This window comes from Gastrolobium bilobum, unplaced genomic scaffold (assembly GCF_033153095.1).
Source record: "Gastrolobium bilobum isolate Gb01-03AN ecotype WA unplaced genomic scaffold, APGP_CSIRO_Gbil_v1 utg13952, whole genome shotgun sequence".
Classification (NCBI taxonomy): Eukaryota; Viridiplantae; Streptophyta; class Magnoliopsida; order Fabales; family Fabaceae; genus Gastrolobium; species Gastrolobium bilobum.
Genome location: NW_026898355.1, coordinates 348,639 through 370,881, shown reverse-complemented (window position 1 = coordinate 370,881; position 22,243 = coordinate 348,639). Strand labels below are relative to the sequence as shown.

General features: G+C 34.0%; 2 protein-coding genes and 1 pseudogene across 4 annotated transcripts; 2 read left to right on the top strand and 1 right to left on the bottom strand.

The window, feature by feature from the left end:
- Positions 1 to 398: 398 nt before the first annotated feature.
- On the bottom strand, positions 399 to 923 carry LOC133315203 (metal tolerance protein 1-like; annotated as a pseudogene).
- A 5,775-nt stretch (positions 924 to 6,698) lies between these two features.
- LOC133315174 (amine oxidase [copper-containing] zeta, peroxisomal-like) lies at positions 6,699 to 14,068 on the top strand. Of its 2 annotated transcripts, none has more exons than XM_061516744.1 (12): positions 6,699 to 7,100; positions 8,193 to 8,293; positions 8,437 to 8,742; positions 9,580 to 9,692; positions 9,791 to 10,121; positions 10,206 to 10,421; positions 10,524 to 10,760; positions 11,249 to 11,434; positions 11,956 to 12,096; positions 12,931 to 13,199; positions 13,370 to 13,451; positions 13,754 to 14,068. In XM_061516744.1, exons 1-12 carry the CDS (start codon positions 6,905 to 6,907, stop codon positions 13,874 to 13,876), a joined length of 2,301 nt encoding a protein of 766 aa, XP_061372728.1. In that variant the 5' UTR covers positions 6,699 to 6,904; the 3' UTR covers positions 13,877 to 14,068. The 2 variants fall into 2 exon arrangements, with proteins under 2 accessions (XP_061372728.1, XP_061372727.1); XM_061516743.1 differs by having other exon boundaries at positions 8,184 to 8,293.
- A 4,594-nt stretch (positions 14,069 to 18,662) lies between these two features.
- On the top strand, positions 18,663 to 21,436 carry LOC133315187 (uncharacterized). 2 transcript variants are annotated; one of them, XM_061516764.1, is made up of 2 exons: positions 18,663 to 19,597; positions 19,832 to 21,436. In XM_061516764.1, exons 1-2 carry the CDS (start codon positions 18,911 to 18,913, stop codon positions 20,729 to 20,731), a joined length of 1,587 nt encoding a protein of 528 aa, XP_061372748.1. In that variant the 5' UTR covers positions 18,663 to 18,910; the 3' UTR covers positions 20,732 to 21,436. The 2 variants fall into 2 exon arrangements, with proteins under 2 accessions (XP_061372748.1, XP_061372747.1); XM_061516763.1 differs by having other exon boundaries at positions 18,663 to 21,436.
- The last annotated feature ends 807 nt before the right edge of the window (positions 21,437 to 22,243 follow it).

Here is a 22,243-nt window from a genome sequence, read left to right as displayed (position 1 = left end):
TTTAGTGTGTTAAGTTGGGCTATACTGGCCGTGATTATACAACTTTAAACCAAATTAAGAATGAATGTATACAAACAAGTTCATTTTAAAGGAGGTTTTTCCTTATGAATTTTGATATTTCCTACCGGTTAAATTGATTCCATGTTTTGAAAGATTGGTTAAAAACGTTTCTATGAATTTTCTCCATGTTGGTATTTTTTCCTCTGGATCTGACAATATGAAAGGCTGAAATGTGACCATTTTTCACCGTGTCGAGAAATCGTGTGCGTGACTGTGTTTCTGGGGAATTGTGTGGCCCAGTGAATGCACAGCTGAAACCTGCCGGAATCCGGAATGGGTTGTAACTAGTAACATTACGTTTTTGTGACAAAATGGGTTGTAATGAGTATCAAGCTAAACTAACACCCTGCCCCATTGTGCCACCCATTAATTACTCCAACACTCCGGATAGAGTCCCCAAGTACATGGAGATAAGCACCTTGTACATTTTATGTTCCATCTCCTTTCCTTCTCTTTTGATTCACCAAGAAGCGGTTTAGCAACCTCGTGAGCATGATGGTGCATGTGATCTTCATGAGCATGCTGGTGGCAATCTTTTGGATGATTGACATCATGATGATGGTGATGAGTAGACACTTGAAGTCCATGGCTTTGGCCATGATCATGACCCAATAACAGAGTCATGATGATGTTAACCACTAGACCAAATGCAGCAACTATAAACATTAAAAGCCATTCACCTCATGAATGTCTTCGTATACCAGAATCCCAGCAAGCAACCATATCAACTGGATAGAAACCAAAGCACCAAGAATCTCTATTCTGAAAAATCCATATGATTGGAGACGATCGGCTTCCCACCCAGCAGCCCATAAAAAAAGTATAGAGATGGCAAATGCGGAGGAAATTCGAAGAACGGCCATCATGTCAATTTTCTCTTGAAATAATTGACAATGTTTGTCTATAGTCATCCATGGAACGGCTGCATATGCTTTTAATGAAAGTAAATTTGCTTAAATTTTCTATAAAAAAAATTGCTTAAATTACTTCCATTATCAGATTTCATGTATAAGTTTTATTGTCAGTAAATATTTCAATTTTTAAAATATAATATAACAATATATATTCTTGAAATAATGAATTACAGTTTCCTTGTAAAGTTTTTGCTCTCGTAAATAATCAATTAGACTATGAATCAGCCATATTTTTAATTTGATCATTTCTTACGTTGTTCAATTTAATTAATTATTAATTTAACTGGTTAAACAAATCAAAGTATGGCTCAAATAGGGGTGGCAATTTTCTACACAAATTTGTATTCGTATTGATTCATTTTCGAATTCATATTATGTTGGTGTTGGTAAAATCTGACACAAAAAAACTCATATCATATTGCATATTAATTTTCAAATACAAAACTTATCTGCCTTAATCTTGTTACAGGTTATTTGTATTGTGACGTCTCATATTGTGTTATTTTGTGTAGTGTCAACTCACAAAATAAATGACACATTTTGGGATTAACAGATTATTCGTGTCTAGTCATGTCAACCCACAAAATAAACAAGTCATGTCCATGTCAAAAGTTTTGACCCGTTTTCAAATTCGTCATATTTATATCAAGGGGACGTTTGATTGAGGAGAAATTTTATGAATAATAGGAAAATGATATTCATAGGAAATGGTAGGAAAGTGAGTTTGGTAGGAAAATATAAAAAAAGTTGTTTGGTTGAAAAAAAATTAACCGGGAAAATTAAGTAACTTTTATAAAGTCTATGTTTGGTTGTAGGTAAAATATAGATGGGAAAAAAGTTGCTATTACGAAAATATCCCTGTTAATTTTTGGAATGTGTATCCCTGCAACATCTGCAGTTGGCTTTCCAAATCCAATTGCTTCCTCAATCTTCTCACCAACAGAATGAAATCCTTTACCGTATCAAGGAATCCACCCTTCCCATCATCTTCCTTTTTCTTTTCATCCTAAGCATCCTTTTCCATTACTTAAGGTTTATTAGATGTTGACATGTCTAAATAGCAAATTAGCTTAGGCAAGATCCAATCGCAACAAATCAAAGGCAAACAATGTTACAAGTTAACTTTGTAGATCAATAACTTGCTGAAAGAAAAACAACAACAATCTGGATCACACTCATTAGGCACTAGACACAGATACAAACAGATTATTCGCAATACAAAGTTACAATCTTTTGATCATCAGTTTCCAGTAATCAAAATGAAGGGTACCCAGAATCACAACTTAATCAACGATCACATTCAAAGACACCAACCAAAAAAATCCAAAACATAAAAACGCAAGGTGAAGACTTGAGAAACCTTTTTCACCTACATGCAATTTATGAAATTAATATCTAACACCATGGATCAAGGGAAAAACGCAATCCTTGTGTGGAAAAAACCGAGAAACACAGATGATATACAATTTTGTTCCACCGACTTACCTCCCACAGTAACCAACCTTCATGCTCAGTGATGGTTTCTTTTGGGTTTTAGACCAGAAACAAGAAGATGGTGGAGACTATTTTTTCATAAAATTCCGCTTGCATGTTTTCGGGTTCCTCTGTCCAAGTCTATGGTCTTTGGAAAGTGACAACTAACAACTCTGCAATTCTGATTTGGTACGAGATTTTCACTCTTTCGCGCGCTCTTCAGAGTAAGGTCGTCATCTGCTTATTAGACAATGTGAAAATTTAGGTAGATAAGGCGGAATACCACATCTAAAGTGGGAATATTTGCCCATCAATTTCGATCCAAATAGTCATGCAAATGTGTCACCTAGCAAACTGATTTAGGTGGGCAAATTTGGAAGCTGGTCAACCAAACATGGACACCTTACAATCCCACTTCTAATTTGCCTATCTATCTCACTACAATCCTCCAACCAAACACATGTTAAGTATATTAGTATTCGTATTACGTTGTGTCATCCCGAATTACTATCGCTAGGCTTAAAGCTATTGTTGATTTAATCTCCAGTTGAGTTTTTAAAACAATACTTGTAAAACATCCTTTTTTTCATTTTCTTTAATAAATGAAGGCATAACACCTTGCAGAATTAAATCCAAGTGATGCACTTAGAAATGACTTATTAACATGGCCAAGCAATTAATATGTTAATTTAAGGAATCTAGATTTCAAAGAAACAATAATTTAAAATCTAATATATTATAATGAAATCCAAATTCAAATGAAGCAACATATTTGATTGCACTTTGTTTGGCAATAATTGGAAAGAAACAAATTTGACATGATTTGAACTTTAAGATTTAGGACGTGTTTTAAACTTGAAATTATGGTATAATAAGCTGATTTAATTGCAGATAGAAGAAAACTATCATTATGTTTACTTTTAGGAATTTTTCTTATGTTTAAGATTTTAAATTTTAAATTAATTTGTATTTAGTCTATAAAAGAGTTAGTACAATTAGTAGTTATGTTACTTTGGTAAGCCCTAATTAAGAACCGAGTGTTTCTTTTCTATCTATCCAAACTTTCTATTTAGCCACATTTTTATTTGTTTATTGGGAGAGATAATATTTATTACCGAAAAGTTTTACAACTATACTACTAAAGTAATCACCATAGATTTTCGCCAATCTAATGGTTATAATTTATTGGACACACTTTAATTATTAATTCTCAATAAATTATAACCCTTAGATTAATGGCAATTAACTGTGATTAATTTAGCAGTAAGGGTTGTAAAAAAATTTAGTAGTAAATAGAATCGCTTCCTTATTTTTTTGCATCATTTGGTATCAAAACACTAGGTTGCCTTCAACAAATAGCTTAACAAAATATTGAAGATTGAGTATACTGAATCTTGATAGCAAGGAATATGGATTTGTTCACGAAGAAAATAAACAATCACATCAAATATACCTGCAAAACATAGAAAATGAAATGGTTAGAACACGGATTCTGGATTTGAATGACGACAAAGTTGTATATTCAATTCACATATTAAATGAAACCAAAGAATGTATTTGATAATGAAAAGAAAGATGTCAATGCTTTTGGGAATTATGAACTTGGGGCAAAATTAGGGAGTGGACTTGGATATTGTTCCACTTTTTAAAAATATCTTGATGCATATCATTATTGACTTTGGAGTCTACGAGCATATATTAGCTAGCACATAAGGATTATGCAATCTATGATAATAATTCAATTTACGATGGATATTCATATATAATATCATTTTGCATGTGAATACCCTGTTTTGATTTCATAGCTAATTAAATCACACTTTTCTAACTTCTTGGGTTTACAAACTTTATCCCAAGCTACCAAGTGAAGGTGTAGACAATTTCCATAGTTACCCAAAATAAAATTTATTTGAATTTCTTCAATCTTTTCGCAAATTGAAATAGAAAGCAGCTCATGGTGCATTTGTAAAGTTGATAGCAACTCATTGCATTTTCATTACTTCCTCACAGTGGCGGACCTAGCTATGTGCCAGTGTCTGTCCTTGCACACACAAACTTTTGACAAAAAAATTACACCCAATCAAACAAAACACAGAAATATATCCCTTTACTTCGTATATTCCTTTGCACCAGAACACCCTCTTCCTGCCGCATATGAAGATGGTTGGGATGCTTTCAAATGGGTGACATCCCATTCCATCAATAACCTAGTTGCTTCACCTACCTAATGATGGGTGAATTGAAATCCATGACAAACAAATGTTAGAAGCAACTACTTGTCACGGATTGAGTGATTAATATTTTAATATAAATATAACAAAACTTATCACTTTATATATTCTTTTATTAAGTTAAAATTTTCTTTTCTTGTTTATATTTTTTATTTTTTTAATGAATTTTTTTAAAAAAAATCCAGAGGCAATGCCCCCCAACCCTGTCACTAAACATGCAAACATACTGAAAATAATATCTTCTGGATCCGCTGGTGCTTACTCATATGCTTCTATTATAAATATCTGTATTCTTGTTATCTTGCGGAAAATTATTAAATTATCCTTATTTATGGTGTGATTGATGATTTTAGGAGATTTGACATAATGTTATTAGGGTCATCCTATAAACTTTTTGATGTTGAAAGAATATAAGTACAATTCAATTCAAAATTAAAATCTTAAAAATAATGAAAAATTTAAAAATAAATATAACGATAGTTATTTCCTAAAAATAAAATAAAATAAAATCTAAAAATAAACATAATTAATCACAATTAGATTAATCTACTACCTTATAATTTTAAGTTCAAAATACATCCTTAATTTTAAATCAAGCCAAATTTATTTTTTTTCAAAATTTTACCCTATTGCAATCAAATCTGCTATTTCTTTTGCATTTGGATTTAATTGTAATCATTCTCGTACCATATATAATGATGTAACTCTGAATGCTTTAGATGACACATTGGTTCTTGTGCAAGTTATGAACTCCTAGTTGCCAACTTGCCATGTCCTCTTTTATTTATTTTTTTCCGCGAAGAAGTTGACATGCCATTCCCAAACAAAAGTGGAGAAATGAAATAATGCAGTAGATAAAAGAAATATACTATGTTACTAAGAAAAAAAAAAAAGATATTAGTCACTCGATACGTTCAATTACACTAAAATATAAACAAACTTGTCTCTATCTCAATTTAATAATATAAGAAGGGGTATACATTTCTGCAGTTGCTGTTGTACGTACAACAATCAAATACTTGTCATATATATACACAAAAATATTAAATACGAAGAATCATAATCATACAAAAGATGAAAGTATTAAATGTGGAAAATCATAACCATACATATATCGTTGTTGTACATAAAGCGGCTGCAAAAATGATTTTACCATTCAAAATTAATTTGTTTTTATTTGGTTAAAAATATTTTATTAAATTAAGAGAAAAATATGTGTGATTTTAAATCAGATAAGTTATGTTATTTCATAGACATAAAGAAGTCTAATCCACACTTTTTTTTTTGTCTTTATTTTTTAGTAGGACTCATATCTCTTTATATATATAAAATGACAAAATTCATGTCATGTACACACGCAAAAAATTGAATAATTGAGAGTAAGAATATATATTCGATCTTCCTACTATCTTCTTTGGAAAAAATTTAAAACTTTAATCCCGCACTTATACTCGACACAAATTTTTTATAGGTTCTACTGCTTTAATGTTATATGAAAAACAATGTTTGGTCGAGCACAAATATAAAGGAAGAAAGAGAAAGTGAGTTTAAGAGTGAGAAAAGAAAAAATTGTGGGTCCCGTCTGTTTTTGTTTGGGTAGGAAAACAACTTTAAATCATGTTACATGATACATACATTTCCCATTTTTTTATATGAATAGAACATAAAATGAAATCAAATTTATTTATTTTTGTACAAATGAAATCAACTTTTTATTTTTAAAGTACACATGAAATCAACTTTTAACTTGCACTGTTGCACCTTGTTACGCGTTCCACTTTCCTTGGATTTTGTCGTGTTTGTCATTCTGTCACCTTCGTTTTTTTTTGCCAACAATGTCCGAAACAGCATAGTGGCCGTTCTCTATCACTGACAGCGAAGAAAGACGGTGGAAAAAAAGAAGAAGCAAAAGCCATACACAAAACGATAACTTTACCGTACCCACTTTTTTTTATCGCTTTCAATCTTCACGGAAAAGCAACTTCCTTGTGAATTGTGATCCCTCTTCATTGCGTTAAAAAGGGATCTCTATCCACCTTTTCTACCCTATACACCACTGAAGGCTCTTCTTCTTCTTCTTCTTCTTCTTCTTCTTCTTTCTGGGGTGGCGGCGGAGAGTGGAAGCAACGGTGTCGTGTAGTGAGTGAGAGAGACAGAGAAGCATTGCTGTATGTCAGTGGAATACTACAGTGGAGTTTTCTACGGTGAGCTCGCTAATCCTTTACAATGGCCACAGCTAAGGAAAAAACGGCGCCAAACAATAACAACCCCACTGCTTCTTCATCCGCAGCTCCACCAGCTTCTACTACTTGGCCCGACCCGCATGGGGATCCGATCCGAAACAGAGCCTCCGTCGCCACCTTGATTTCCGCCGTCGACTCCTTCCCTGATCCTCCTTCCAAAACCACCTCTACTACCAAAGGTTTCTGCTCTTTCAAGTTTTCTGGTGCTGATTTTCGTGTCACGTTTATTTGTTTGTTTCTTCTTCTTTTTTTCTCTTTTTTTTTTTTACTAAGGAGCTATTCGATGTGCTTGGTTTGTTGTCTGACTTGATCTTTTTCTGGGATTGCTGATCAATGATAATAATATATGATAATTATAAGATGAATAAATAACTTTGATTGCTGATCCATGATTGTAAGTAACGCTCTTCTAGCAAAAAGAATGAAAAAGTAATTTTCATATTGAAGTACTATTGAGTTAATTTATTTATTTGAAGTTTTATGTATTTGTCTTCCTATATTTTAATTAGCAGATTCAGACAAATTTTTTTGTAAATTTGACTGTAAGTTTTACTTTGTATTTTCAGCTACAAAACAGATCAGCATACTTGATAAAATACACACTACATGTTCCCTTTTCAAGGGTCTCAGTGTACTTATGTTTTCTTTTTTTGCATTTTTGGTGTCAACTCCATGCCTTTTTTCTTGTTTAACATTTCCATATACTTGGTCGGAGGATAGTCAGAGCTTTTAACTTTTCATTCAGGAGGACTTAGTTGAATAAACTGCCTGTTCTGCTTTTAATTGATTAAAAAACCACTCCCATTAAACTCCGACTAGTAAGGGTAGCTGTAAGAGTAATTCTTATATACAGCCTTACCCTTAAATCTTTGCTAAGAAATTATTTCTTGGATTTAAACTCATGACCTTTCAGTCACAAAGAGCAGTTTTACATTTATATTTTTAAGGTTGGTTCTTTGTTTGATACGGGGTAGAGTCGTGTTTTTGGCTTCTTTGAGGTATTCTGCTCAAGGCTGCTTCAAGGGTGTTGCTAACTTGGATTTGCAGAGAGATTACGAAGCCTTGCTGCATGTTAGAGATATAATACCAATCTTGTGCCTTCACGTTAAAACTCAATCTGTTTGGGTTATGTGAAGGAACAAGATTGATTTTATATCTCAAACATTGCATACTTCGTTTCTTGCCCTAGTTATTCTTCTCTTTTGTCTTCAATGAAATTTTTTCTTCTATCAATATTATTTTTTGCTCACTTACGGGAATAGGTATTCCAGTCATGACGAAAGCTCAAACCTGCCACCCTTTGGATCCACTATCTGCTGCTGAAATATCAGTAGCTGTAGCAACTGTTCGGGCAGCTGGGGCAACCCCTGAGGTAGATTGCTCAATTGTCTTTTTTTGGTGTAGATTAAGATTAAATTTATCACAAGTAATGGTTAAATTATGTTAAATATTGCAAGTAACCTCTCTAAATCCTTGTGTTTGCATGTTAATGAAGTTATTTGACTATCTTGTTAGGTAAGGGATAGCATGCGGTTTGTTGAAGTAGTCTTGGTAGAACCAGATAAGCAAGTTGTTGCATTAGCAGATGCATATTTCTTCCCTCCTTTCCAGCCATCATTGCTTCCCAGGACTAAAGGAGGACCTGTGATTCCAACTAAACTTCCCCTAAGGAAAGCACGACTGGTTGTTTACAACAAAAGGTCTAATGAGACAAGCATTTGGGTTGTTGAACTTAGAGAAGTTCATGCAGCAACTCGAGGTGGCCAGCATAGGGGCAAAGTAATTTCTTCTAAAGTTGTTCCAAATGTTCAGCCACCAATGGTAAATACTATTTGATTTTATACTTTCTTAAAATCATGCTGCTTATTAGGATTTGTAGAGTCTCCCTTGTCCCCAAGATTGATGATAACTACAACCTTTTTCTTTTTGCAAAATTTTTATGAGACACTGTGTGTGAAATGGCTTTGCTAAAACTTGCATGAAAAGCTTTTAGAATTGAAGTGAACAACAAATAGTAATGGTTCTTTATTGATCTTCAGAAGCCACTGGCCCAATATGTTTTAGTTTTACATTACTTCATGGTGCGAGTCTGTTTACCTTTCAGAATTTAAATGACTTTGGTAATACTGATGTAGAGAGCTTAGAGAATTGGAATCAGTGCCAACAGCCCAACACTGATGGTTCTTTATTAAGTAATTCTTTGAATGATTTTTGTTTTCTTTTTTGCACTAACATAACTAAATTCAAAATTTGTCATCATTCCGCATCTCGTATCCAAAATGATGTCATTGAAAGGGCGAATTATTGAGAGAACTTGTGTGTTAGGCTATACACATGTTCGAATATTGATTGATTTACACTCAATTCGAGAGTAATCTCCACTGAAAAAAACTAATCTCTATCCTAATAATCAGTAATTGATTATTTTAATCTAATCATCATAAACAGAGTGACTGTATATTCTATCATAAATGATTTTATAATATAAATGTTAATATTCTAACAGATTTGTTGTACACATGCATGCAGATAAATAAATGTATTAAGAACTATAACCCAAATATGATAATTACTGCAACTACCACACTCACGTGTTAGTCCTTATCTACATTAGTTTCCAATCAACATAGGGTTGTGTTATCCACTCTACACATACAGGATGCTGTGGAGTATGCTGAATGTGAAGCTGTCGTGAAGGACTTTCCTCCATTTCGAGAAGCAATGAAGAGAAGAGGGATTGAGGACATGGATCTTGTGATGGTGGATGCCTGGTTAGCTGTTCCTTTGAGATGATTTGAATGACATTTTATGAGAATTTATTTCATAAATGCCTTACTCTCTTTAATACGGAAGATGCTGAAACTTACAGGTGTGCTGGATATCACAGTGAAGCTGATGTTCCTAGCCGCAGGCTTGCTAAACCACTAATCTTTTGTAGAACTGAGAGTGACTGCCCTATGGAAAATGGCTATGCCCGTCCTGTTGAAGGAATCCAAATACTTGTTGACATGCAAAATATGGTTGTTCTTGAGTTTGAAGACCGTAAACTGATCCCCCTTCCACCTGCTGATCCACTAAGAAATTATACTTCTGGTGAATCCCGGGGAGGAGTTGATAGAAGTGATGTGAAACCCTTACAGATTATTCAGCCTGAAGGTCCAAGTTTTCGGGTCAATGGGCACTTCATTCAATGGCAGAAGGTGATTGTTTGTATTTGTACTTTTTCTAAAACTAATTCATACAAGCCATATTGTAAACTTGTAAAAGTACATGCTTTTTTGCAGTGGAACTTCCGTATTGGTTTCACTCCTAGGGAGGGTTTGGTTATTTATTCAGTAGCCTATATTGATGGAAGTCGAGGGCGAAGGCCAGTGGCCCACAGGTTGAGTTTTGTTGAGATGGTGGTCCCATATGGAGATCCAAATGATCCTCACTATAGGAAGAATGCTTTCGATGCTGGAGAAGATGGCCTGGGCAAAAATGCTCATTCTCTCAAGAAGGTCAAGGCATTTACTTTTAATCCAGTCTTTTTTGTCATAAATTGTTCTTCTTTCTCAATGCATATGAAACTAAAGTTGTTTTGCAAGGTGTCATTATTGCAGGGTTGTGATTGTTTAGGGCATATCAAGTACTTTGATGCTCACTTCACAAACTTTAATGGAGGTGTTGAAACAATAGAGAATTGTGTTTGCTTGCATGAAGAGGATCACGGTATTTTGTGGAAGCATCAAGATTGGAGAACAGGTTTGGCTGAAGTTCGACGGTCTAGAAGGCTGACAGCGTCTTTTATATGCACTGTGGCTAACTATGAGTATGGTTTTTTTTGGCACTTCTATCAGGCAAGTTAATGTCTGGATTCATTTATATCTGAGTCTGTGTAGTGAGGTTGGTAGAATCATATCCGTGGTTGAGGTCTAGTGAAAAATACCTCCTTTGAAATTTTAAATACATACAAGGAGGTGTCTCAGGTTTTAAGTTTGAGTAGAGAGTATTGGGATGGATTCAAAGAGAGGGTCCTGCTGTATATCCTTGCAGCTGAACCAGAAAGAAAGGAAGATTGGTGGCATTTCTTGCATTATTATATTATACTGCAGTTCAAATATTTCATCTTAACTACATGGTTATGTAATCTATTATTTTACTTCAAGCATGTTTGTTCTGGTTTTCATTGCTATCTTTTGCTTGCTCAAGTAATCTGATATTCTCGTTTGTTTTTCCTACCTCTCTCCAGGCATTCATATGGCTTTTTGGTGGATTACAATGTTCAAACTTAAGAATGCTAGTTGATTGTCTCTCTAATTTTGTATTTGCTCTTTCCTTCTTTCAGGATGGAAAAATAGAAGCTGAGGTTAAGCTCACGGGAATTCTCAGCTTAGGAGCACTGCAACCAGGTGAAACTCGAAAATATGGCACAACTATTGCACCTGGATTATATGCGCCTGTCCACCAACACTTTTTTGTTGCTCGTATGGACATGGCAGTTGACTGCAAGCCTGGTGAAGCATTTAATCAGGTGAGTGTATAGCTATATTTTTCAGTGGGCAAGGCAAGGTCTTCATTGCCAAGGCCCAAAGAAATATTTTGGTTGACTCATACTTTGATCTTTAGAGCCAGTGTAATATTCTTGCCCATCTCAAATCTTGCTTTCTAGAAAAAAAAAAATAATTGCATGAAAATCTACAATTAGATGGCTTGTATTTTGTTACGGAAAGATAAGCATCAGAATGAATTGTGTTTTGAAGAATGCCAAATATTAAGAGTACATAGCAGTATCTCTTTTCATAATGTCATATTAACTAAATAACATGATCTTTGACATAGCCACCCACGGCTGTACGAAGTTTCTTTTCTTTGGTTTTCCTGTGAATATGTCATGTTGAACTTCTGGTTTTTTATCTTAGTAGTTCATTCTAGGTTCCTTTTTTATATAAAAAAGTCGTACACTTCCATTATTAAGTTACAAAGTTCATTGTCATTATATGTTCACTAATAATATGACAAAGTAGTAAAAGAGTTCTCCCTCTCCATACCCAGGTTGTTGAGGTGGATGTCAAAGTTGAAGAGCCAGGAAAGAATAATGTTCACAACAATGCATTTTATGCTGAGGAAAAACTGCTTAAATCAGAATTGGAAGCAATGCGTGATTGTAACCCTTTATCTGCTCGGCATTGGATTGTAAGTTCTTTCCACTTGATTATAAAAAAAAACCTAAAAAACGAAAAGAAAAAGAAACAAAACCGAGACAAAAGTAAAAATTTTCTACTCCTGTCCACTGTAGTTATTGTGGTAGGAGGGACAATCGATGAAAATTTCAAATTTGGCTGCTGTTTTTATGCTTCTGCCTTTCTGTAAATTACAAATGATGATGCATAATGTTTATACTACATACTTATATTCAATTTATTTACCTAAATCAACAAAATCTACGATTTATGTTTTTCATTGTGAGATTGCATGATTGCAAGTAGAGCTGGCAAAATGGGCCGAGCCCGGCGGGCTGAGTTTTCTAAATCCGCTGCCCGCCAGCCCGCCCGGGCTGATTTTTTTTTTTTTTTTTTTTAATTTTTAGTGTAAAATGTGACGGGCTTGGCAGGCAGCCCGCCCCGCTTTTTGGCGGGCTTTTGGCGGGCTGGGGCGGGGCGGGCAGCCCGCTTTGCCACCTCTAATTGCAAGGTACTACTATCCCGGGGCTCCTTAGTGTATTGTCAACAAACTATAGCAGTTAGCTGGACCAAAGTTTCCTAGTAGGTCAATATCAATCCTGATTGTTACTATATATAGTAACCATTAATCTGATTTGTCACGAGAATGTGTGTATATTTGCTAGTTCATAATCTCTTTCTTCTATCTTCTCAATTTTCAAGTTTTCGAAGTGCATATTGGTGCCGGCTAGCCGCATATTCACTGTTTCTGCAGTTATATTTTCAAAATTTGGGATTGTTTACTTGTTTGAAAACACTCTTTTAATAGCTTGTAACCTGAGTTACATAAGGGAATTTCCTTTTTTAGGTTAGGAACACAAGGACTGTGAACCGAACTGGGCAGCTAACAGGTTACAAGTTAGTACCTGGTTCAAATTGTTTACCCTTAGCTGGTTCAGAGGCCAAGTTTCTGAGGAGAGCAGCTTTCTTGAAGCACAATATTTGGGTCACTCCTTATGCACATGATGAAATGCATCCTGGAGGAGAGTTCCCTAATCAAAATCCACGTGTTGGAGAGGGTTTGGTTACTTGGGTTAAGCAAAATAGATCACTGGAGGAAGCTGACATAGTTCTTTGGTTAGTTCACTTGATTTTATTTCTATGATAGATGATATATACTTTGCACATGTTCTTAATTATAGACTTGCTTTTCCATTTCACACTTGAATATGAAGTGGAATATATCATAAGTAGCCTGATGATTATTCTCTTTTGTGCATGTTATCTGATTTGTTAAAATGTTCCAGGTACGTATTTGGAGTGACACACATTCCACGATTGGAAGACTGGCCTGTAATGCCAGTGGAACGCATTGGTTTTATGCTTATGGTATTTCACTCAACATTAGCTTATTTCATTTCAATTCTTTCTATGCAAATTTCAAATGAGATTCATATTGATATACATAGCACACAAAACTTGAGAGCTTATATGCTCATACAACATCTAAAATTGAAGTTCATCTTCGAATTTGATAAGCCATGTTGTGTTAGAAAATTAGGCACAAGTCTTTGTTAACAGTTTTCAGTAGCATCTATGGAACCAACGAAGTAGTTTGCTTGCAAACAAACTGATAGTAATTTTATGTTCATAGTGTTGGAATTCATTCAGTTGTGTTATTCATGATGCAGCCACATGGGTTTTTCAATTGCTCCCCAGCTGTAGATGTTCCCCCAAGTGCAAGTGATTTGGATGATAAGGATAATGGGTTGCCTTCTAAGCCTATTCAGAATGGGCTGATTGCCAAGCTCTGAAACAACCAAAATTATAGAAATATTTAATTATTTTTATCAAATACTTAAGTGAGTGCATCAATTTACTTAAAATTACTGCTTGCTAATTTAAATGAATCCAAAATAATACTTTATCGGTTTCTCTAAATTGATATGATATTACTATCGACAGAAAGTGGGGAATAATGTCTGTATTGTTGGAATATAAAATTTGCATGTATTATGTTGTTTGCACTTTGCAGAATTAAAATACTTAACGAGTTTTTATTTTGCTAAATTCTAATAGTATAGCTGTTGTGATTGGAGATCCAAGTTGTAAGTTGAACCTAGATGATCCCGTCCCAACTTGGATTTATGATCTTCTAATTTTTAAATGTATTTTTAGGCTTAAATAAATTACTTTATTAATTTATTTACTGTAGTTTTTTATTTAAATTTCTAATCTTTAAAAAATGTACCTAAAATTCAAGTTTTAAGAAAATAAAATTTAACACATTTTAATAAATATGTTTTTATCCCAAAATTAAGACATGATGGCTCAAGGTCGAGGGTCATCCAATGAGAGAACACACGTGTACTACTTTAAGTAGAGGTGTAAATAGGTTAGGTTAGATTTTGGCTTAAATAGGCTATGTTTGTGTAAAAAATATTGAGTTTAGCCTGATCTATTAGCTTGTGTAGGACTCAACTTACAAATCTGGTCTGATTTATATTTAAAAAATAAAAATCTTGACCTAAGTAGGTTAGTTTATTTAAGTTTATTAAACATTTAAAAATTTAAAAAATAATTAATATTATTATTTAAAATTATTATTTTAATAATTTTATTTAAAATAAATAATATGATATAGCCGGCCTGTAGGCTTATAGGCCCGACATGTACAAAAAAACTTATAGTCTGTTTTTTAAATAATTTTTTTTAAAAGCCTAAGTCTGTTCTATTTTACTATTTCTAATAGATCAAACCTGATCTAATATAGGTCAGACCAACCTAATCTATTTACACTCCTAACAGGCTAATTTAGTAGAAAAATGAATTTGATATGGCAAATATTTTAGTTTGATTTGACGGCCTCTGCAGCTGCATTAATTTGAGATGTTAGTTAGCCATCATAAACTTTATCTCGTAAATAATAAGTTGTCTCAATCTATTAGCAGTTATATTAAAATCTCGAATAAATTACTTAAACCAAGTATTATTAAAATTAATTATGTTTTTCAATGTTGTACCAAAAAATACTTTTTAATGTTAATAGAAGAGATTATTGTTCATTATGTAAATTATAAATTAAAGAAGTATGTTTTCTAAACCAAAAAAAAGAACGAGAAAAAGTGTGTTTCAAGTTTTAAAAGCGAAATGAGATTTAAATTACATGTAATTTCTCCAAGATTTTTCTTGGTTCAACAAAAGCCAGCGAAGATGGGGGGCCACATGTGGATTTGGCTTGTTATTTTCAGTCGCATGCCAAGTTGTGAGGGATGGAAGCTTCTAGAGAGAGAGAGAGAGATGGTTAAATTATTTTTCCATTTTGTTCTATTGTAGTTTTGTGGCATTAACAATTTGTTCTGTTGTCTCAAGGGTTGCTTGCACAGGATAGCAGGGTGAACCAACTGCCAAGAATGTGCCCTGTCCTGTCCTGTCCTCTACACCTACAATTAATTTGAGCCAGCCTTTGGGCTGTGTTTGTGCCTCTAATATTCTTGTTCATTTTGCAGCAGTTCGTTTGTCTCAGTTTGTGGACCAATGCCATAATGTTTCATATGCTTTTTTTTTTAGATTATTTCAATCATTTCATCGCTTTGTGATTAGTCTGATTCGAGATGGATTTCAGGATTAAGACTTTAAATTCTTCCTAAAGATGACACGGGAAAAGATCGAACACATCATAAATTAATTCAGTAGTTACAAGTTTATATATTGTCAGAGCTTAAAGCAGCTTAATTATTGAAGTATACACAATAAGATGGAACATGATATATTTTCTTTAAATTATCCCATTATATTTGTGTAAGGACAAAGGTTGATAATGATAAGTAGTAAGAGTAAATAAAAAGAAAAGAAAGAGAAAGTGAAATCAACATGAGAGAAGGAATAACTTGTATTATTTGAATCAAGGGGCTTGACTCATTATTATATTACTACAAGCTAGGAAGGAGCGAATTAGGTATGACAAGTCATCTTGTATATTCAAACGTGGTTTCCAAGTTACAATACGATTTCAGACTTCAATTCTGCCCGTAATATGCACGTTTGAACAGTCAATATGTCTAATTTTCTTTTCTATTTCCTTGTTTTTTCTTCTTAGGTCATAGTTAGACAAAGTTTGATTTTTCAACTAGGATAATAGGATTGGGAAGTGTGGAGATTCAAACTTCTGAGAGTTTCTTGGACTAGTTGTGCTTTGCGTGCTGTGAACAGAGTTCAATATTTCCATTCGGACGTTAAGTACTCTTTAGTTATTTAACTTTGTGCATATTATTACTGAGTTTTGCCTCGCCTTACCCTCCCATTCTATCTTTCCTTCCAAGTTCCAACCAATTCAATGATGAATGTATAGAATTAGGACGGGAAGCATACCCAAATTTGACAGTTTGTCAGGCAGTGAAATTTCTGACAAGTATTATCTAAAATTACCAAGCGCCAAATATGTTGTTCATACATTTTGTGGGTATAACTTATTTTATATTAATAATAAAGTAATTAAATATGAGAAATGTTTTTTTCACGTTGCATTGTCTCATGCAACACATACAAAAGTGGGTGGGACCCATTAAAAAGAGGAGAGAGAAAGAAAAAAGTGGATCTCATTCACTTTTTGTGTTTGTCTCATGCAATATGAGAAAAACATTTCCTATTAAATGTTCATCATTTTCATATCCTAACACAAAAATTGTAAAAAAAAAAAATTATTATTGATACAATAATATAAAATTAAATACAATTATATCATTTTTTCCGTTATAATATTTTGAAAAATAAAATAACCTACAAAGAATGAAATCATTATATTTGCTCTCCTGGTTCATTTTTTACTTTAGAAATAAATTACTTAATTTTTCAGTTTTTTTTCATGGTGCATCTTATAAATTGCATTTGTTTTGTTTCATAGTTATATATAATATGATTATAAGAGATTTTTTTGGTATCTTTTATTTTTAATAAAGTATTATATCTTTAATAATTAGTAGTTAATATTTAGTCAAATATTTCATTTAATTAAAATTTAATATACAAATATTTTTATTCCTTATATTTCATGTAAATGAGAAAAATCATAAACAACTAACTACTAATAATTAAAGGATAAAGCAAGAGAATTAAAGAAACCTCCATAATTCTAACAATGAAAAAAAATTATTTACCTTTTTAAAGGATATAAATTTATGTTATTTTAATTAAAATTATTATATTTTAATATAAGATAAATATTAACACAATAAAAAATCATGACGGGAGAGTGAGAAGTTATTGAGAAATTTTTTCGATTTAAATATAAATCGAAAAAATTATTAATTTATTTAAAATAACATGAGTATATCCCCTTTTAAAAGTATTTACCCGAAAAAAAATGCAAAAATGCTGAAATATTAATATATTATCAATCGACTTTGGCAAAAAGAACCTAAGTCTGTTCTGCATACCCCGGTGACAAATAGTACTATATTATATAATAAGGGATAAATTAGGATAAATTAAGGGTATCTCCGTAGTATAGGATAACGTGTTAGAAGATCGTATAAGATTTGATTAAATTTTAATATTATTTAATGTTTTGTAGGGTATTGTATAAGATAATATCTTATAATATTTTAAAAACTAATATATTAAAAAAATTATTTTAATATATAAATATTGAAATGATATATTAATTTTTGGGAAATGTACAAGCAATATTAATACATCAATCCCTTATCAGATCTAATCCACTCCTTTTATATCTGATTAAGTTATACATCATTTTGATATATAAAGGGATCTTGCTGTATAAGTTTATACTATACGATGATTACACCAGATAACTGAAAATATCATAACGTATAGTATAAACTTATACTATCAAACTTTATACTTCACGCTAAATATGCCAATGATTAAAACTGTGTTAAAGGAAAAATAGAAAAGAAACACGAAAAGTGTTGAATATCACGCACGTCGGGAGAGAGTGCGATGAACAGTATAGTGCTTGACAGAATGACAAGCATCGTAAGCACAGTTAAGTTACGTTGCGTACGAGTCAATTTGACTTCACTCCGCCCTCCAAAACCTCTAATTAATAAAATCAAATCCCCTCTTACACTAATTAAATCCTAAGGCTCCTCTAATCATCAATTCATCCTACAAACAATTCAATTGCTTGCGTTGTAATTCCCTGCGGAATTCATGTTATATTTCTCGTTCATAAAATAAATAAATTAAAGATAAATACTTAAATTAATCTTATAACCAAGTATATGGGACATTAATATGATAATTTGATATTTAAAATATGAGTTTTATAAGAGTTATGTTGTAAAAAAAATGATTGTGTAATATTATAAAGATTCATTTTGTGTGCCGTAATTTTTTCTTCTTTTTTTTTCTTCAAAAAGTGTGGGCTCCACAAAATGTTGTGTCATGTTAAATGACAAATGCAAACCCCTTAAAATATATATTTATTTAGTTTAAAGTATATTTAAAGCGTAATTTGATTTCCAATATTTAAAGGAATAACAAAATGATGTGCACATATATATTAGTTCTAATTTGATAAAAGAAAAGAAGAAGAAGTTACTTACGTTATTAATTGCTAACGTTTGAAGTTGGGACAAACAAACATAAAAACATGCGTGGCAGAAGAACAAGGACAATAATAAAAACGCACGTTCAGTTTCGCAACTCGGCGTAGACTCAGTTGACTCGTCTGCAAAAAGTACACAATTTTCTTGCAATCCATCATCGAACATCACGAACTCAACTTCCTCAATCCAACAACCTAAGATTCTTTGCTTTCGGTTGGGGTTTTTCTGACTCGGTGGCTGGACTCACTGGATGCGTTCTGACTCGGCGCGGCGTAGATGGCGTCGTCGGAAGAGAAGCGAATCGAGGACGAGTTATCGTACCCGATTCTGGTGGCGGAGCGAGTTCGCTCGGCGGTTGAGGTGGCCGAGTCTTTCAAATTCGAGTGCTCCGAAGTGTGGAAGCAGGTCGATCGACTCCTCCAAATGATCCGAACCCTCGTGCGCTTCGCCGCCACCGCCTCGCCGGCGCAAACCCTCTACGAACGCCCCATCCGGCGCGTCGCCTCCGAGACAGCTAAGAATCTCGAGCGCGCCCTCACCGTCGTCCGCAAGTGCAAGCGCCGGAGCATACTCCGCCGTGTCTTCACCATCGTCAGCGCCGCCGATTTCCGCAAGGTCTTCAATTACCTCGACGCCTCCGTTGGCGACATGAAGTGGCTCCTCAGCATCTTCGACGCCGATGGCGGGATTGTTCTTTCCCTCCCTCCGATTGCCAGCAACGACCCTATTCTCTCTTGGGTATGGTCTTTTATTGCTTCCATTCAAATGGGTCAATTGAATGATAGAATTGAAGCTGCAAATGAACTTGCTTCTTTAGCACAAGATAATGATAGGAATAAGAAGATCATTGTTGAGGAAGGTGGGGTGCCTCCATTGTTGAAGCTTTTCAAGGAAGGCACCTCACCTGTTGGTCAGATTGCAGCTGCTAGTGCTTTGTGTCATTTAGCAAATGATTTAGAGAGAGTTAGGGTGATTGTGAATGAGCTTGGGGTTCCTCTTGTTGTGCAAGTGCTTGGTGACTCCCCCATGAGGGTTCAGACCCTGGCTGCTAATTTGGTGGCCAGGATGGCTAAACATGACCCTGTCGCACAGGAAGATTTCGCTAGGGAGAACGCGATCAGGCCACTTGTAACACTCTTGTCATTTGATACTTTTGTGGATGAATTGGGTAAGCAGAGTATTCATTCCATTGTTCAGATTAATAAGGAATTGGGGAAGAGGTCATCAGGTAGATCAAGTAATCGTTCCTTAGCGGATTCGTACTCCAATTTGTATTTCAGTATGGAGGGAAGTAGCCGGGGAGGGAACCATAGGAAAGAGAGGGAGAATGAGGATCCTGCAGTGAAGCTTCAGCTGAAGATTAGTTGTGCTGAGGCTTTGTGGATGCTTGCCAGAGGAAGTGTGTCCAACAGTAGGAAGATAACTGAGACCAAAGGGATGCTTTGTTTGGCTAAGATTGTTGAGAAGGAACAAGGAGAGCTGCAGTGCAATTGCTTGATGACGATAATGGAGATAACAGCTGCAGCAGAATCCAATGCTGACCTTCGCCGCGCAGCATTTAAGACTAACTCTCCTGCTGCTAAAGCTGTTGTGGAACAGCTCTTGAGGATAATTAAAGAGGTGGACAGCCCGGCTTTGCAAATTCCAGCAATTAAGTCCATTGGTTCATTAGCTAGGACATTTCCTGCTAGAGAGACGAGAGTAATCGAACCTCTAGTAACACAGCTGAGTAATAGAAACATGGATGTAGCAGAAGAAGCAACCAGTGCTCTTTGCAAGTTTGCTTCTCCAGATAATTTCCTGTATGCAGAGCATTCTAAGGCAATAATTGAATTCAATGGAGTCCCCGCACTGATGAGACTGCTAAGGAGTAATGAAGTTACCCTGTCGCTTCATGGGATAACTCTCCTTTGCTACCTTGCATTGCATGCTGGCAATAGTGAGTCCTTGGAACAAGCAAGGGTGTTGACGGCTCTAGAGGGTGCAGATAGAACAGTTCTTCCTCAGCATATAAGAGAATTGGTGTCCAGGGCTATAGTCCACCTCAATTTGTATCATGCAGGAATGAATTCTCAAAGGATGTCATATTTTCCTTGACCACAAATTCAGCTAGCTTGTGTACCCAGTGTTTTTATGGGTTCATCGGTATACTGCTGAGTTAGTTGCATCTGGCAGAACCTTTGGGGAATACGGGGGTTGGTTATACATAGGAACAAAGTATACTTCAAGTAAATACATTAGTTTTTCAACTAAGACTGTCTCTTCTCTTTTATTTTTTACTTCATGAAAAGTAGCCACTGGGGTGGCGGTTTGCAGAGATTAATTCATATTGGATAATCAACTCTTCTTAGTCATTTGAATTTGTTGTTTGTGTACTTATTTTGTTCATCAAATATGTTCTCCTCATCAAATATGTTCTCTACATTGCCTTTTGATAATGCAAATTCTTATAGTAGGATAGAATTGGTTGAGGTTTGATTGCTTCATAGAATGTCCAGTGGTTCCGCTGTTGGAAGTCTCTTTACCAGTTCGAGGTTTGTGATATTTTGTTAACTGAAATGTGCTTTGTTCATCACTTCCAATTTTATGTTAACAGAAAGAACTTATTTTTTGTGATAGCTTGTTTGACCAATGAAGATGATAATGGGGTAAGCATCGTTATTATGCTTCTTATAATCGATAACAGGAATCAATCATTGCCCTTTATGTCCATTTGTTGTATGGTGCTGTATCTCATCATGTGATTTATGCAGAGTGAACTTAACTTGGGAAAGGCCAGATATGACGGAGTTAATTTGCAGCAGGCCCGGACTAGTTGGGTTTGTTTTCATGAGATATGCTATAATTGTTGTATGACATGGGTAAAAGCACTTTTTTAAGTGGCTTATTTAGATGGACTTTTGGGAGAAAAAAAAAATTATTCTTTGCCTTTTTAGAATTATTTTTTTTTAAAAGATTAAGCTATTTTTTGCATTTGGATATATTATGTAAAATGCACTTTAAACTAAAAAAATATTATTTGGATATTAAAATTTAATAAAAAAATTGTATAAAATTAGGGGTAATGGTTTTTTATGTTACAGGATAAGATTTCTTCTCTTGCAGGTGGGCCTACATGTTTTCAGTGGGCCCCACCTACTTATTGTGTCATCAAGAAAATCCTCTCATATAAGAAACCATTAACTCATAAAATTATTAAAAAGAACGTGTGAAAATAAATAATATGTAAAATTTGGTGGTTGCCGTTGCAATGGTGGGATGATTGGGTGGAGGAGGTGATGGGATTAGTTGATGTTGAGATAAATTTGGATTAAAAAAAAATTGACTTTTGACTTATTTTTTTAGAAACCAAAGAATTTTGCTTAAAAAAATAAAATTTTGTCTTATTTTATGACTTCATAAACATTTATAGCAAGAATTTTGAATTTTTTTTTTTGAAAAAAAAAATTCATCCAAAATTATGCTTCCAAAAAAGTATCAGCGAAGGAACATTTGCTAATTTTCTCTTTCTTAATTTCAAATACCTTTGACACTGTTCATTCCAAACCTCAAAATAATTGAACTTTTGTAACATCTAACTCTAAGTCTACGAAATTTCTCCTTTTTGAC